The sequence below is a fragment of the Castor canadensis genome, chromosome 4 (genome assembly GCF_047511655.1).
Source record: "Castor canadensis chromosome 4, mCasCan1.hap1v2, whole genome shotgun sequence".
NCBI classification, from domain to species: Eukaryota; Metazoa; Chordata; class Mammalia; order Rodentia; family Castoridae; genus Castor; species Castor canadensis.
The window spans coordinates 46,318,009-46,333,560 of NC_133389.1; the positions used below are offsets into that span (position 1 = coordinate 46,318,009).

Consider the following 15,552-nt stretch of genomic DNA (forward strand, 5'->3'; position numbering starts at 1 on the left):
TATTTAAATTCTACTGTGATACCCAGGTGTGAATTACAAATATTGTAAATTGACATTCCTTACTGTCTATTGGCAATATAAATCTATTCATAGTATGTAGACAATTACTTCATTCTGCATTGACTTAGTGCGAATTCAAATAGAATACATTAAAGTGAACATACTCCTATGGATTGCTTCAACATATCTAATACCTGGAAAATGGTTTTCATAACTCTTGTTACACTATGTTAAAGAAAAAGCATTTAGAATGCTTTTAAAAATGCTGAAAACAATAGGGGCTAAAATGATGACTTAGGCCCAGGTAATCTGCAAAGGTGATTCTATTTCTTTTAGAATGTGAAAAATGGAGGGATGGTCTTTCAACTTTAAGGAAGGCTGGGTTCCAATATGATTCCTAAGCTAAAAGCCCATCAAGTTTTTCCACTGATCTGGGCTTCTGTTGAGAGTAACATGTATCTCATCCTTGGGAAGGGATAAATGACCAACTCACACAGGGAAAAAGGTGACAGACATTCAGCCTCCAGAAAATTGCACAGGGCACCCTCTTTCTCCTTGGTCAAAGAATAAATCACAGATAAAACTTTGTCAGGAGTAAATAAGGCCTACCCAGCAGCACAGTGCAGTGTGGCTTGAACCATGTTCAGCTAAGGAGTTCCATACACATGTGGCAGATGAGAAAGAATGCCAGGTACAGAAGGGCATGAGGCAGCTGTGCAGTCAGGAAGTCACAACCTCTGTTCCACCAAAGTGGGAGAAGGCAGTGTTTAGAAGGGGTTCAGAGGAGGCTCTTGAGAAGAAGCCTTAGAGACAGGCTCTGAACTCATGATTGAAGCAAACCAAGCAGGGATGGGTGGCTTAATGAAAGTTGGGAGGATGAAATGAAATCCTGTATACCAAACAAAATCCCCTCTCTCAGAAAGTCTTGGACATAAAAGACAGAGACAAGAGCAAACACTGCAAGAAAAGCATCATACAGGAAACTAAGATAATGCAGGAAGCAAAACAACCAAACTTTTAAAATATTATTCAAAAGGGTAAAAGAAGCTCTTACATTCATGAAAAAAAGAACAATTTTCTATCAAAAAAATTATAATGCCACCAAAATCTCTTGGAAATAAAAAAAAAGTTCTGAAAAGAAAGTGTGGAAGATAGAGCTAAAGAAATCTCCCAGAAAATTATATATGAGAGAGAATGAGGAGGAAGGAGTAAGATAAGAAGTTCTATGACCGACAAAAAGGAGTTCCAGAAAGCAAGAAAAAAAATTAAGGAAGCCAATTTATGCCTTCTTCAGTTGATGCCTATTTTTTCATTTGTGCCCATTTTTATACTATTTTTTTTCCAGTACTGGAGTTTGAACTCAGGGCCCCCCATTTGCTATGCAGGCATGCTTGCCACTTGAGCTATTCCATCAGCTAGTTGTGCCTAGTTTTGAATTAAAAAATGGCTATATATTCTACCTTTACAAAAAGAGCTGAAGATTAGAATGTCTGGGGTTTCAGGAGGTAGCTAATATTTGTTGTAGTAGCTTTAGAACTGGAAGTAACAAACATTCGCAGCAAACATCTCTTGAGAAACTTTCTTACTGTGCATGACTTGCTCTTATCAAGTAATGTGCGAATTCTCAGAGGACAGACTGAACTGCCCTGGAGGGACTGTTATATATCACTTGCCCTGTATTGTGGATATTCCTATCTGTTCTGGATGCTTGAAAGGCTGTCCTCATGTTCTGGGGCAAATTCTACTTCCTGTTTTCCTGTGTGACTCACTTCAAATACTGAGCAAATAATTTTGAGCAGTCACTCAGATTATGACCTCACCAGTACCCTATACGTTAGCTGTAGTCCACATTCTATCCACATCATGAACTCCTGCTTTAGAAAGCATAATCCTCAAGGGCTTTCTCCCTTCCGGCTGGGCATTTGTACCTAATTGTCCCTGCTTCTGTCCCTCCCTTACCTTATTGCACTGATATTGATGAGTAGAACCCTCAAATTCTTCTAAGTTGAGACCTCATGAATCGCAGTGAGCCTTCAGGAGTTTCTGATTTCATGTAGCTTGGATAAATTACTTTTTGATGCAAACACATTTATTATTGCCTGTCACAACAACTTTAGAAATGAGAATATTCCTATCGCTTGCAATCATGTCTTTGAAAAACCTTTCTCAAGGATGACTCAAAATAATAGACCTCCCAGAAAGATAATGCTTATCTGTAATTATCACTCAGCTCTTTCGAGTTACTTTGCAAAGAATGGATCAAAGTGACATATATTATACATTCTTTAATAAAGGGAAATATTGTTGATTTTTACATTCACTATTTAAAAGGAAAACTCAGACCATCTCTGCCCAGTTAGTACTGCAGTATAAGGAAGAAGCATAATGAATGATTATGGTACATTTAACAATATAATTTTCTCAACTATCTATGAATGTTGCCTTTGTAACATGAAAGATAAATGTTACTCTTAAAATTTGTGGATTAATGGGAGAAAAGGAGAACAACTTAATAAGCACTTGGTGGCTTGATTATGCCTTATCATTAAAATGTGACTTAATTTTAGATGCCTGACAATTTCTCCTCTTACCGTGGAATCCAGAGCCCTAAAGAGTATCAATCATATCTTTATCTAGAACTTCTCTTTAGAGAACTTGCTAGGTTTTACTGACACTATCTTAGTCCTTCCAGCATTCCCACATGGAAAGCGACATTATTTCTGTTCCGTACATAAGAAAACGTGTAAAGAAATTAAGTGGTATACTTATGAATTCTTCAGGCAGCTGTAGATCTGGGAGAATCTGGTCTCCTGAGCCCTAGGCCAATGCTTTATCAACTGCTTCCATTTTCACTGGAGGAAAGGGCACGGTCACTCTAAATTCAGATACTAAATATGTTTTACTATCCTCTAAACACTGACAGCTGTATTTCAGAACTTTCCTGAAGGCAGGTCTTTGCTTTTAAAAGGACACAAGGGCAAAAGTTTGGCACAACTAAACATTACCAAAGTCTTCAGTGTGATTTGTTTTATTTCCTCAAGACCCATTTATCTTGAGAAATAGGCCTGGCTTTTAAGTAATCTGAGGTGCTGGTGCTACCCTGTAAACACCCATACTTCTGGAGCAGAAGGTAGATTTCTTGGATATCGTGGCAATAATATTTTCTTGAATGTACGTCATCTTTAAGCAGGGCTTGTGAGATGAGTTATGCAAACTGGACTCTGGGAGTGCATAGGCAGAAAGAGATTCAAGAAACAATAGAAGTCAGGTTCAAGGAAGACAGGTTCTAAGCAAAATGAGTTTGGGTGCATGTCCTGCTATTATCAAGTCATGACATAACTTAAAAATGAATCAGTTTTTCCAATATATAGATCAATAAAATTGATAGTGAATGTATTGTTTCCTAAGAATATTTTTGTATGTCTAGATTTGTTTCTTCTGCCTGTTATAAAGCTACCAAATTTTCATTTGTTCTGTCAGTCTGTAGATAATTTACTCAGCATTACTTTTTACATCAGAGATTTTGTGTTGCTCTATAAAATCTGAACAATCCAAATTTTATTAAAAGTTTTTAAAAAATTATTACAGGCAGAGCTGGGGGAGGTGGGGGTGGGATGAGAGTTTAGTGAGATTCTTAGATAACTCTGCTTGGGATATTCTATGGAAATCAGCTAAGACCCAACTGTGCTCCACTGTGTTCATATAAGGCTTTCTTTAAAAATACTGGTATTGGGTTGGCAGAGTGGCTCAAGTGGTACAGCACTTGCTTAGCAAGTGTGGGTCCCTGAGTTTAAACCTCAGTACTGCCAAAAAAGGAAAAAAATACTGGTATTATCGACATTTTAGAAATAAGAAAAAAGAGTCTTAGAAGTATTAGGACCCTTACTCAAGGTTATAGAGGTAGGTCTACTTGAATTCAAAGTCCTATCTGTTTATTATATCCTCTAACTTCCAAACAGGGATTTCTTTCTAATTTTTCTTTTGGTCAGGTTCCTTGTAATGCAGCTGCTGCTGAGCTTATGTACTTCAAGTCAACTATTTCATTACATTTTTACGTGAAGATGTTCAGCTTGATTATCAAGTACTGAGAAAAGATAAATAATATCTTCAAGGAAACATTAGCTTTTAAAAAATAGCCAGGATTTTCTTCTAGTACTGGAAGAGATTAATATTTGAATGGTTGAGTACCAGATGAAAGGCTGTCTTGTGTTTATCAGCCAGGTTCCATCAAAGTGATGGCTCTTTGAATGCCAGAATCACACCAAATAATGTGGGAGATGACACTAAGAAAGGCACATGAGCTGAGACCAGTGAAAGGAAAAGCAGAGTTACGTCTTTGATTTTATTTTTTAAGTTTTAGCAAGGATTTATTTTAGTGTAACAGGATAAAGTACGGGGGGAGGGGAGAAAAAGAGAAAAACATTTCCTGTTTCCCATCCTCAATTTCACAAACATATCAAAGAGCAAAATACTTGAGAAAATAGGGGGCGATCCTTTGCATTTATTTACATTTTTCACCTTTTTTTTTAAAACCTCCCTCTGGTCCCATGTAGTCCAATTTTCTAATGTTAAAAGAGCTTCTCTAAATAAGATTAAGACCCTGAGTAAGACTTGAGTAAAAGAATCTCACTCCCACTCTGCATTCCCTACCTGCCAGCTGGTAGCCTTGTGCTCCTTTTAAAGCCTCCTATCTGCAAAACCACAGGTTGCGTAAACCATGTCTAAAGTTTCACTTAGAACATTCAATGGCTGTATGAAAGGGATATTTACCCAAGGAGGTCAATTTTAATGTAGACTAAAGTTAACTGGGGAGAAAAATATAGCCTGAGGGTACTTTATAAGGGAGAAGGGACAATCATAGCTTTTCCTGGAGATTGGGAGAGAAGGGGTACTAGTCTTCATTCAACATCTGAAGAACTCTGCTAGGTGTCAGAAACAAAGGCAAGTGTGGGTCCTGCCTTTAAGGTGAGTCTGCAGGGGATATGTCAAGGATAGGAGGCTACCTACTAGACCACTACTGTTTGGCTTTTGTTTCCAAAGTGAGGACTTTTCATACAGACACACACTCTATGAATTCATACATTTAGAATCTCCTCTTTGAGAAAACAGAGCAAAAGGTTATTATGATTCTACTTTGCCATTCTATTGTAAAACCAGTCATGATGATACCCACATAGTATAAAGACTCCGTATGTGTGCAGGCTGCACCACTGACTGTGCACAATGCTTGGCATACATACATATCTGCAGACCCCTTGTAGATGAATAGCATCCTATTGGTGAGAAGTCAAGGATTAGACTGTTTTTTGGTGTATGAGTCCCGTCTTAAGTTACATTATTTTTCTTGTCTTCCTATACCCTATCCCAATCCATCTGCTGGTTGTTCTGCTGGGTCACTGGCAAGGCCTCTGCATTCCTGCAGTTCTACAGGCTGATGGAAAGCCAGGCTTTAGACAGGCTTTGAGCAGGAACCAAAAAATCTGAGGGTATGCTCACCACCTGCTCAGAGAAATGAATATGGCCCAGCAGATATTAAATACGGTATTATAGTGGTAAAGCTGTGCTGGATGCCACAGTGAACACTAGATTTACTTTTTTTTTTTTTTTAACTATCAAATGGATGCACAAAATCTCCAACCACATATTAGAACAGGCTATTCTTTCCTGCAATCAAAGGCCGATTAGTGAGATTTAGCTGACTAGGTGATCAGATTAAAATCAGGCAAGACTCCAACAAAACAATTCACAACAATTGAAAAGTGGCAAGCATGTAAATTGGATTAAAAAAAAATGCTGCAAGTGTTTACTTGAATGATCAAAAACTGTTGGAATCAGAGGAATACTTGACAAGATAGCATTCCAAAGCAGATTTTGAAGTCCCAGAGTAAGAGTTTAATTTATAGGGGACTTGATGTTTAAAGCTTCAAGCAAATGATACTAAACTGTAGAGTATGCTAAAATTTGTTCTGCCTTTAATCAGAATGGAAGTAAACACCAATGGTCACTGCTGGGAGGGGTGAGAACTCCAGGAAGATCCCTTTTCCAGGATGCAGGTGAGATACATAAATACCGCTTCAGAATACAACAAAGATATCCCTCTATTGCCACTGTTTTAGTATTATGCATAACTCCTTAAGATGGAATTTATAAATACACGATTGCAAAGATAACCTTTAGGCCATTAGCAATAGTGTGGCAATAATACCTGGCAAAAAAGAAAGAAAAAGAACAAGCAGTTCTGATTACTACATTAGCCAAGCCCATCAACCCATCTTTTAAATTTAATTAACATAACCTTTCTTATCCTTTTGAGAAGAAAATCATGAAAAAATGTTCAGTTTCATAAAAATGGGTTACAATATTGTTTTAATTAAAATTGAATAAGCCTCCCAATTAATATTAAAAATTTAAAAGCCTAACCAGCAATAGTACATTATTAAAAGGTGCATCAGTTATGTCGAAGAAATTAGTACTTGATTTTTCCAGGTTCATCATCAAATTGTTAAATGATCAGTATCTTGAAACTCAAATTCGGATGATATTAACATTTCAATTGCCCAAAGCTTAAAAGTATGAACTAAAGAGAGGCTATTTTCATTTACCGAAACTAAGTTCACAGAAATCCCAAGTGTTGAGATGCTTAGAGAAAGCCGAGATATTTTATTTACCTGTAAATAAAACCTTTTAAAACCTTTAAAAAAAGGCGGGGGTAGGGTTCCATAAAATTTATTGCCTCAGCATTATCAACTGCTTTCCACCCCACCCCCATCTGATAAATAGTGTGACCCAAACTTGTGAAGTCTCTCGCTGTGTTGTCTTCCAAGTTCATGCCTTAAAGGAAGAAGGCAAAAATCCTTTAGTTTGGTGAGAACTGTTTATCAGTCATTTTATCTTTTAGATAATCTTATTTTCAACACGAGTTCTGAATCTCTCTATTCTCTCTCTCAAAAATTGTTGCTGGGGGTGGTGCAAGAGGGAGTCAAAGTCCTTGAAACTGCCCAGAAATGTGAACAATACCACTCAACGGGGTACAAATCTGAAAGGCGAGAGTGCTAATAAAATTGTGCCTGGACTCTCAAACTCCCAGAGGGGACAAAAGAAAACAAAACCAGAAAACAAAAACTTGGGTTGTTGCAGTGCGCCCGCCCGGGCCTCCATTCGCTCTCCCCCGCCAGCAGGTTGCTCTGGACGGACGCCTGCCTTCGACAACAATGGCCGGGATGGGCTTTGCTTGCCTTGTTAGTTTGCTGTGTCTGCCCCTGCCCGGAAAAATAACCTATCTGGAAAGAATGACAAAACAGAGAAGCATGCTTCGGGCTTCCTAGGAGGTACCTCTTCCTCCCTCCAATCCCTAATCTCCATCAGATTTCCCCACCGGGGTCCAAAAGATGAACCCACCACCAATCAAGTTCTTTTGGAAGTTATTTTATTTCCCGCAGCCTCTTCACCTGCTGGGGCGGGCGGTGTTCGGTGCACCCCAGACATCCCACCGGCGACCCCCCGCGGGCTGCAGCAAAAACTGGGCGCTTCAGCAGGGCGGGGGCGGGCGGCTGCCGCGGATCCGGCCGGCTACCGCCGCAGCTTGGTGGCCTCCCATTGGCCACGACGCGGGCGGGGAGCTTCGCGGAGGAGGGAGGCGGGGGCGAGGGCGGCGGCGGCAGAGGCTGCGGGAGGGGACCTGAGAGGGGAGCGGGCCGCGCAGCCTGGCAGCGCGTGCGGCGAGCGCGGGAGAGCGGCGGCGACTCGCCCAGGTCGCGCTGGCGGAGGCCGAGTGGGGTGCGCAGGCGGCGGCGGCGGGGGGGCGGTGCGCGCGAGTGAGCGGTGCTGGCTGGGCGAGGGCCGGCGGGCGGGTGCCAGGCGCGCAGGCAGCAGGGGCGGCCGCAGCGATAGCTGCGCGGGACGGAGCGCGGCGGTAGTGGCCACGCCGGCCCCTGGCCTCACCCCACCCCCGCACGTTCAAGGCCCAGGGAACAGTCTCCAACTCGCCTGGAGACGAGAAATTGGAGGCAAGAAGCGGCCCTCAGCTCTTACGCAGCGGAGGCAGAGGCGGCGGAGCTGCTGCCCTTTGTGGGCGCAGCGCGTACGGCCCGTAGCGCCCTCTCCGCGGCGCTCTTCCCTGGCATCTTCGTCGCACCGAGCAACCCTAGAGAGGAGACCGGAGGAAGCCAAACCAAGAGCTCGAAACCTCGCGTTGAAGAGCTCCATCCGCTCCGCTTCCACCTCCGCATCCTACACCGGCCAAGGTCCCCGCCGCTGCATCCCTCGCGGCTTCCGCTGCGCTCCGATTCACAGCAGAGCCGCCCGCGCTGCCACCTACGCGCGCACACACACACACACACACACACACACACACACACACACACACACACACACACGCCCGCCCCCCTCTCCCGCCCCCACCCCCTCTCCGGCTCCTGCTCCTTGATCTCTCAGTCTGTTTTATTACTCCTGGTGCGAGTCCCGCGGACTCCGCGGCCCGCTATTTGTCATCAGCTCGCTCTCCATTGGCGGGGAGAGGAGGCAGCGGAGAAGGGGGTGGGGTGGGGAGGGGAAGGGAAGGGGAGAGGAAGGAAAGGGGGTGGAAACTGCCTGGAGCCGTCTCTCTGCGCTGCTGTTGGTGCTGCCGCTGCCTCCGCCGCCGCCTCCGGCTCCTCGCTCGGCCCCTCTCCGCCTCCATGTGCCGGATAGCGGGAGCGCCGCGGACCCTGCTGCCGCTGCTGGCGGCCCTCCTCCAGGTACGCGGCGGTCCCCGCGGGTCAGGCTGCGGGCGGGGTGGGGCGGGCGGCGCCGGGTCCCTTTGTTCCCCGCGCCGCTGCGGGGCCGGGCTGCGCACCCGGGAAGGGAGGTGCCGCACCGCGCGGCCGGGAACTGCGCAGGCACGAGGCTCCGGCCGGGTGGAGGGACAGGGCGGCCAGCTGATCTACCGCGCCTCCTTTAGCGGGGCTTCATTCCGGGCCCCCTCTGCTTCGCTTGGGGAAGGTTGAGGGGGCAGGCGAGCTGGCGTGGGGATGTTCCCAGGCGGCAGAAGGATGAGGCAGGATAACTCTTAGGTTTTGCAGTTTTGTGTGCTTTTCGCTCCTCGCGTTGTACTTTGCTCCAATTTGTGTTTTGTTTATTTCTTCAAGGATGGGTCGCGAGTTTGCAGTAGGAATTCTCACTCTGGTGTCTTAGTTATGGGACTTGCCTCTACCCCACCCTGGCACCCGCGCGCCTCCCGGTGCCCAAGGACTCTGCTGTCCTATTGTCTTTACCCCAGCCCACAGTTGCCTTTTATTCTTTTTTTCTTTTATTGCTCACACAATTTTCTGGGTCAGTCCTCCCAGGAAAGACAGCCTGCCCCTCGGGCCCGGAGGAGTGTCTGCCGGCCGGCGTCTAGGCACCCAGCCCCTGGCCCCCGCACGCGCGGAGGCCGAAGTTCCGTTACGCGGATATTTCTAGTCCTCCCGCTCTGTCCGGCTGCCTGTCCCCGGTGCGTATCGAGGGCGCATTCGCCCGGAACCTCTCGCACTTGGCACACACTCCGGAGAGCGCGAGCGAGCCTTTTCATGGACTTTGTAGTGGTGAGGCTTCCACGCGGCGGGAAGCACCTGCTCCACGCAGGTCGCAGTTCCCTAGCTAGTCCGTGCTGCCTGTACCCCAACCCGGCCAACTGCCCAACTTTCCCCTGGCGTCCGGCCCGATATGTTCCCAACCCCCTCCTGGCCGCCAGTTGGTCCCGAGAGGCCACTCTGCTCAGCTTCGGCCCTGACCCGCGCTCTGGGTCGGGGTTACGCTCGAGTCCCCAGTGTGCCCGGTCTGCGGTGGGGTCCCAAGGAGGTTGCGGGAGAGGGGTGTGTCCGCCCTAGCCTTGGGGCAGACACATATGCTGTGGAGCCCCTTGCGCACCGGGGGAAGGGGCGGCCAGCCAAGTGGCAGCCCCCCGACAAGTGCGAGTGTGGCTCGGACGTGTCCTGCGCAGGGGGATGGGCGTGAGAGGTGGGGACAGATGGTACGGATCTCCCCTCCCCCGTGGTCTTCACGGGTCAGGGTCGGGCGCGCTCCGGCCGCGGGGCTGCTGCGAGCACCGGGGCGGGACTGTGCAGGCGTCCGCTGCTCTCGCTTTTCTCCCGCCGCCCCCTAGAGGGGTGTGGGCCGCGGCCGCGCCGAGCCCTGTCCATGGTGCGCCGTGGTGCGGTGCGCCAGGCCTTGCCCCGCTCAGCTCTCAGCTCGGGGTTCTGCTCTCCTTAGTGCGTACTCCTTGCCGCCTGGGTCCCCTCCTTCCTTTCCCCTTTCTTGGGTTTCTTTTGTTCTTTCCTCTCCTGCTGATCTTTCTCTCCCCCCTTTCTCCCACTCGCTAGCCCTCACCCCCTCCCGCCCTCGTTTCCCTCTTTTTTCCTGACTCTGGGATTTCAGAACTATTAGACTAGACGTTTTTGGCCTCTTATAGTTTTGGGGAGTGGATGGAATTCTTTCTAACTTGGAGGAGGAGACCTGCCAGTCACTTGCTAACAAAAGTACCTCCTGTTATAAAACCGCCCTTTATTCTTCAGGCGCACACTCCTCATTCTTTTCACCTCCTGTCACTTCGTTTATTGTTTCTTCTTTAAAAATGGGGTTTTTGAGAGAGGTTAAGCTGCCGGGGGAAAACGGAAAAAAGCGCTACTTGTAGTATTTGAAGTTGTGGGGAAGACAAGACAAACTTAAATCCTATGTATATCATATTATTTTAAACAAAAGAGATGTCATAAATCAAGAAAGACTTTTAAAAACATTCTTTTTGTGCAACATTGAGTGGTCTTACTTTCAGCCAATAAATCCTCAGAGTGTGAATCTTGCAATAGATGGTCATTTTCACTAACTTTTTGATCTAAATGTAATTTAAGTTCTCATAGAATACTGTGCAGTGAAGTTAGGAGAGGAGGAGGCATTTGCTGGTTATTAATACCGTGGAAAATCTAAGTGTGGAGCAGTCTCATTTCCTTTTCTAGTCAGGTGTGAATTTGGACGTCATTTTAAAGAATAGCATTTATAAACGTTAGACAATATGCTCATATTTTCCCATACATGTTCTTTCTAATTTTTTTCTATGCTGATGTTGACTTTCATAAACCTTCAGGAAAGAGGACATTGTAAGTTTGTCATCAAATTATTTGCCAGGTCAAGCAATAACATTGAGCTATTTGAACGGTCATTAGGAGTGGGTGAAGAAGAGTTTACACAATGTGAGTTTTAGGGTTAAGTGCACCACGTGGATTGTACAAGTGAGATTAGAAATGACTTTGAGCCAATTCTCTGCTTCACACTCCAGAACAACAAAGACCTATCTTGCAAGGTGAACGTGGCTCCTCTGCAGTCCTTTGCTGTTAAAAGTCTAGGGTTTTTTGTTTTGTTTTGTTTTTTTGTTTTTCAGTTCAGACTAACCAGTCAACGGTTTTAGAAAAATGTGCAGGTTATTAGCATAGATACAGAGCATCCTTGTTTTTCCAGACTAGTTAAATATAAGTGAATGATCAGAGGACTCTGCCTTTAATTGTTAACTGCACAGTCCTTGTTCCCTCCTTTTACTTTGAGGGCTTCTTTGTTAGTTTAGTTATTCTGTTACATTGATTCACATAATTCTAATCAATTTTACAGAATACGATATTCTGCTTCAAGATTTTCTCATTCTTCATTTTAAGTTCAGGTATAAAAGCATTGTCTTAAAAACAGTTTAAACATTAAACTTCACTGGCTAAGTGGCAAAATGTATTACAAAGTTATGTTGAATATTTCTTTTAAATTATCAAAGTGACTTCCAAATCCTTACATAGGCTTATCATTAGGGAAAAATGTCAATTTTACTTTTATTGCGGACTCAGTAATTAATATGTTAGAAAACTTTTGTTTCTAGTTCTCATCTTGATAGCATAGCCCTTTATTCTACTGTAAATCCACCTAAATGGGTCCTGTGGAGTAAGGGCAGTAACTGAATGGTCATAGAAAGTCTCCATTCTTAGTCTGATTACATAGTTTCTGGTTTCAACCCTGGATGAGGACGTTGAAAAAAAAGCATTTAACTCTACATATTTTTTACCTAATAGGTAGACTTTAAAGATGTCTGTATTCAACACATGAACCACAAAAAAGAAAGAAGTTTTGCTTTAGGATGTGAAAAATCTTAACATTCAATAATCATCCTGAGGATAAAACATGCATTTTTCTCAGTGTTTACTGGATTTTCATTTGTCTTTGTAATTTAGGTTCTCGTGAGGTGTAAAAAGAATTAACTTAGTTGGGTCATGGTTTATTATACTTATTGAACATAATTATGTGTATCTATACATCTTTCTTACTTTGAGGCATGTGGATATTCCTAATAGGTGGTCCATTACAAATGTACTAGGTGTGGTTTGAAAAATAATATGTATACTGTAAGATTTTTTTGGATATACATTTGAAAGACAGACACATACATACATTTAGGCTATCTCGATTACAAGTTCAGAATATACATATAGAGCTATATAGTGTGCTTTTTGACTTTCATACATTTGTAGACATCTGCCCTAACCTTCCAAAAGTTCAGAATGAGATTTTAAGAGGAATTCTTTTTTGATAGCTCCTTTTTTTTTTTTAACATGTAGAAGCCTTCCTGAAACAGATTATCTGGTGACATATATTGTACCAAATTGTTAATTTTATTTTTCATTAAAAATTTTCAATTCTTGAATCTTTAATAACTTCAGTAAGCCTTAAGGTTATTAATGAGGAAATGTCAAGAATTAAAGCTTTAAAAGGCTGCTTTTTTTTTTTAATCCTAAGTGACTCAAATCCCCATCCTGTTTTCAAGGGGATGTTGTCAAGTTAGAAGAGCGATTTTTAAAAGAAAATCAGAGCTGTTATTTAAGAAGTGTACTGTTTGTGTATACACTCTACCATTTCACCCAAGTTAACATTATTCAAATTTGTTCTTTTGGCTCAAATACAAAAAGTAATCAAGTTTAAGCACTGCTTAGAGTCGGCAGGGAATTTTATCAACCATTTAAAAATATGATAGATTTGGAATTTGGATTTTGTAATTTGAATAGCTATTTTATATCTGTCATCCATACATTTTCTAGAACTTATGTATTTTCAAGTTAAGTAAAGAACTATAAGTTGAAATATAATTTGTATCAACAAGTCACGGTCTGCCTCACATTTCTGTGTTTTTTCTATTAAAATTTTATTTTTGTTTTAAATTATCAGAAAGTTATGTCAGTAAATTTGAACAAACGTGGATCTTTGTATTTAACAAAATATATTGCATTCATTTTAATTAAACATTCCTATTCTTACTGGAGAAGTGGTACATACAGATTAATATTTTAGTAGGAGATTTATCTTCTATATATAAAAGTGATATATTTAAAGTAGGCAGAACAAGGTGAATTCAGAGGCTAAATGGAATCTTTGGAAAGATAGGGATTTAAAGATTATGATTTAAGATAGAATTTTTAAAGAAAAATTTAGGTTACACACAAATCCTGCTCAGTTTCTTATTCCTTGTTAGTCTTTAGTACTTAGTGTACTTCCTTCTGTGAGTTTCCAGCTGAATTTAGAGCATTGAAACCTCTTGGGTATATATATATATATAAAATCACATTGAAGATTACTATTTGTTTGTGTGTTTCTTCCAGTATTCAGTGTAGCTTGACGTCAAGTGTCAATCAATAGTTGATGGATTACTTTGTGGGCATCATGAGTAGAACTTTGTTCTATGCAAATGAACTGTTCTTGTGTAGTGTGAAGGATAAGAGCAACTCGCTGGGACAGAAAGCCAGGTTTCTAATCTGGTCCAGATGTAGTCTATTCTCTTAAAACTCTTGTGGCCTCATTTTTCTCAACACTAAAATAGTGGACCTGGTTAGATTGATTGAAGTATAAGGAACTTTCCAGTTCTATAATTCTTGGAGGTGCTTAAAAATATGTATCAAATATGTCTTCTTTAAAGGCTTTGGAATGACTTTAATATTCACCTAAAATATAAGGATTTTCAGACACTTTGAGGGTAAAATGTGGTTTGTGAGATTTTATTAATAGTTAACAATTTATCATACATGATAGAAGTCATTTGTACTTTTATGTTCTTAACTTTTAGACTTAAATTTTCTTTATCACCTGCTAGTTTTACCATAAAAAGTAAACTATTTAGGGTATAGGTTGGGTTTAAATAAAGGTAAATATAATTTTACTGAGCATAAAATACTTATTTTATTACTTGCTTGCCCCCATATTTCTTTGAGAGAAGAAAGCCTTCATTAAAACCATGGACTTACCTGACAAGGTCAGCATTAAAAACATAAGCCTTTGTTCTAGAAGGTCCTTTAGTTTTTTTTCTGTCAATATGCCTGGTATCCATGGTGTACACATGGTATGTAAGTAAACATATGCAAAGATATTCCTTGAAGCACTGTTGATGGTTACAAATGATTGAATTAATTTATATCTAAATGTTCATCAGTAAGAAATGATTCAATAAGCTATGGTATAATGTACATCCAGTTTTGAGAACTCCTGCATAGAGCAAAACATTTTAGATTTACCATTCTGGGTTCAAGAAAATGATGGTTCAGCCATCTTATATCTTCAGAATAGTCATGCAACCTAGAAAAGCTACAGTGGAGTACATCTAAGTAATCATTGAGATTTCAGTCCTCTGCATGAAGATCAATTGGAAAAAGGTCAAGCAGAATAGAAATAAGATAGAGAATTTATACTAATACTAGAGTTTCCTAAAGTTAGGATAGCACAGCCTATAGCAGGCTGAGTTATAAAAAGGTCCAAAGGAAGATCAGCTAAAAGATGGATAGTTAAGTGATGGGTAAGTTTCCATGGTGACCTTGTGGGAGGACCGCATTGTGCTGAGTGATCTGTGCCTGGTTGGCTAAACCATTGGGATATTTTTTACATTCTGGTTGATGAGATATTTATTTTTTCAAGTGTTCTGATAGTGGAAGCATAGTCTCAAGTGGACTTTACTAGTATCTGATGTGAGTTAAGAGAACCTTTAGTGTAAGAATCAGATATTTTGGTACACTGACTGCCTTGCTAAAGTAAGCAGTTCAATGTGGGTTTTTAAAGTTACATTGGAAGAATCAGTTATGTAATATTTTCAAAACAGCTTGAGTTACTTAAAAGGAGGTGCTATTATAAATATAATATGACATGCATAATAAAGTAACTTGGAGCAATGCTTGATCCATGATCTGTTCTTGGCATTTTTTTCATAAGATATGCCTATGTATATTATGAGAAAAGGAAGAAAAGAGGGCAGGTGAGAGGAAGGAAGAAAGGAAGTAAGGAAGGAAGGGAAGAAGAGAAGAAGGAAAGGAAGAAGGCTGCATAATAGTGTAGGTACTACTACATAATATAATTTTAACAGTTTTAGTGTCAATTTTTTTTTTGCTTAAATTACTTGACCCTCATAATTTAAAACATGCATACTCAGATTTCCCCATTCTGGTAGGTTATGTAATGTTTTGATGAATTAAAGAATCAGTTAAAAAAGTAAATTAAAACATGCATAATTTGGAATCTTTACTATTCCAGAAA

At 41.9% G+C, this 15,552-nt stretch overlaps 1 protein-coding gene across 1 annotated transcript in view; it reads left to right on the top strand.

Moving 5' to 3' along the window:
- The first annotated feature begins 8,601 nt into the window (after positions 1-8,601).
- Positions 8,602-15,552, top strand: part of Cdh2 (cadherin 2) — a 203,936-nt gene continuing 196,985 nt past the window's right edge. The window contains exon 1 of the mRNA XM_074070099.1: positions 8,602-8,735. Within this exon, the coding sequence (XP_073926200.1) occupies positions 8,676-8,735 (60 nt within the window). The 5' untranslated portion in view covers positions 8,602-8,675. The remainder of the gene's footprint in view (positions 8,736-15,552) is intronic.